Genomic DNA, 1,233 nt, shown 5'->3' with positions numbered 1-1,233 from the left:
GCTGACGGCTCCCCACCCAGCACCCAGCACCCCTGCTGACGGGCCTGCCTGTGGCCTCGTGCCCTCGCTCCCCATCAAGAAGCCACAGGAGTCTGGGGCCTAGAGACCAGCATGGCTGCCCTTTGCCCTTGGACCCACCTGGAGAGCCCCATGGAGACGGGCCTGGCCACGGGCTGGTGAGAACGCAGGGCTGAGCGGGAGAGGACCCTCCTCTTGGCACTCAGAGGGGACGCAGGGCTGGCAGACGGCTCTTCGCTGCTGGAGGAAGGACACCGGCCGAGGAAACGGTGACCCATGCCCGAGGCCCACGGGCCCCTCCAGCCCATGCCCAATGCCCAGCAGGACGGCCTGGTGCTGCCCACACGGCACCTTCCTCGGCCCGGGACGAGCATGCCATGCCTGAGGCAGGAGGCAGCTCCTCGCTTTCCTAGCGGCAACCTGAGGCTCACCCTGGCCCACAGGGGTGGCGTGCCCACCGCCACACTAGGAAGAAGGGAGGTGACAGCGTGTTCCCCAACTCGGCAGAGGGGCCTGCGGCACTGCCCCCCTGCAGTCACCTGTCGAAAGGGTCCAGCTCATAGGGGTCTCCAAAGACAGAGAGAGAGGCAGCCCCGATGTCCGCACGCATCAGCCCCAGGGAGGGGTCCGCAGGCCGGAACACGGATGGGATGCAGGCCCCGTGGGTCGGCCTCCGAAGGCCCAGCGTCCGCGCGATGCGCCCACGGGCTGTGACTTCACCCTGAGCAGCCTTGAAAGGAAAGGACCGCCGTGAGACATGTGGATCTGGGTGCGAGCTGGCCACACCAGAGCAGCCGGCCCCACACCATCCCTACGCCCACCACCTGGCCTCTGCAGGTCCCAGGCCAATGAGGGTGGACCTGGGGCTCCACCAGGACAGGCCAGCCTGCCCGCAGGACCCCTGTGGGCGCTGCCCTCGAAGCCGCCCCAGCGGCCCCTAAAACCAGGGATCACCAGGGAGCCTCCTGACAAGCCAGCAGCTCTGCCTGTGTCCTGGCCCACCCGCAGGACGCCCGCCCGTCTGCACTCTGCGGCCGCCGGCATGGCTCCCCCTGGCCTTGGCCAGGGGCCGCTTGGCCTGGTCCTCACCCACCAGAGGTGACGGCGACCTGGAGCTCCTGTCCCCGGAGCGGGAGCCGGAGCGGGTGCGGGAGCGGGTCTGCCTGTGCCCTGGGGCGGAGGCCTGCTTCCTCTGGTCGGTCTCTCTGCCGCGGG

At 69.7% G+C, this 1,233-nt stretch overlaps 1 protein-coding gene across 1 annotated transcript in view; it reads right to left on the bottom strand.

Annotated features, from left to right (window-relative positions):
- PHRF1 (PHD and ring finger domains 1) overlaps positions 1–1,233 on the bottom strand; it is a 53,371-nt gene that overhangs the window by 13,181 nt on the left and 38,957 nt on the right. The window contains exons 12-14 of the mRNA XM_015562396.1: positions 963–1,233; positions 558–794; positions 139–258 (exon numbers count right to left, since the gene is read on the bottom strand). Of these exons, the coding sequence (XP_015417882.1) occupies positions 139–258; positions 558–794; positions 963–1,233 (628 nt within the window). The remainder of the gene's footprint in view (positions 1–138; positions 259–557; positions 795–962) is intronic.

Source organism: Myotis davidii, unplaced genomic scaffold (assembly GCF_000327345.1).
Source record: "Myotis davidii unplaced genomic scaffold, ASM32734v1 scaffold3578, whole genome shotgun sequence".
NCBI lineage: Eukaryota > Metazoa > Chordata > Mammalia > Chiroptera > Vespertilionidae > Myotis > Myotis davidii.
Note: the sequence above shows the minus strand (reverse complement) of the source record. Positions and strands in the feature narration are given on the sequence as shown.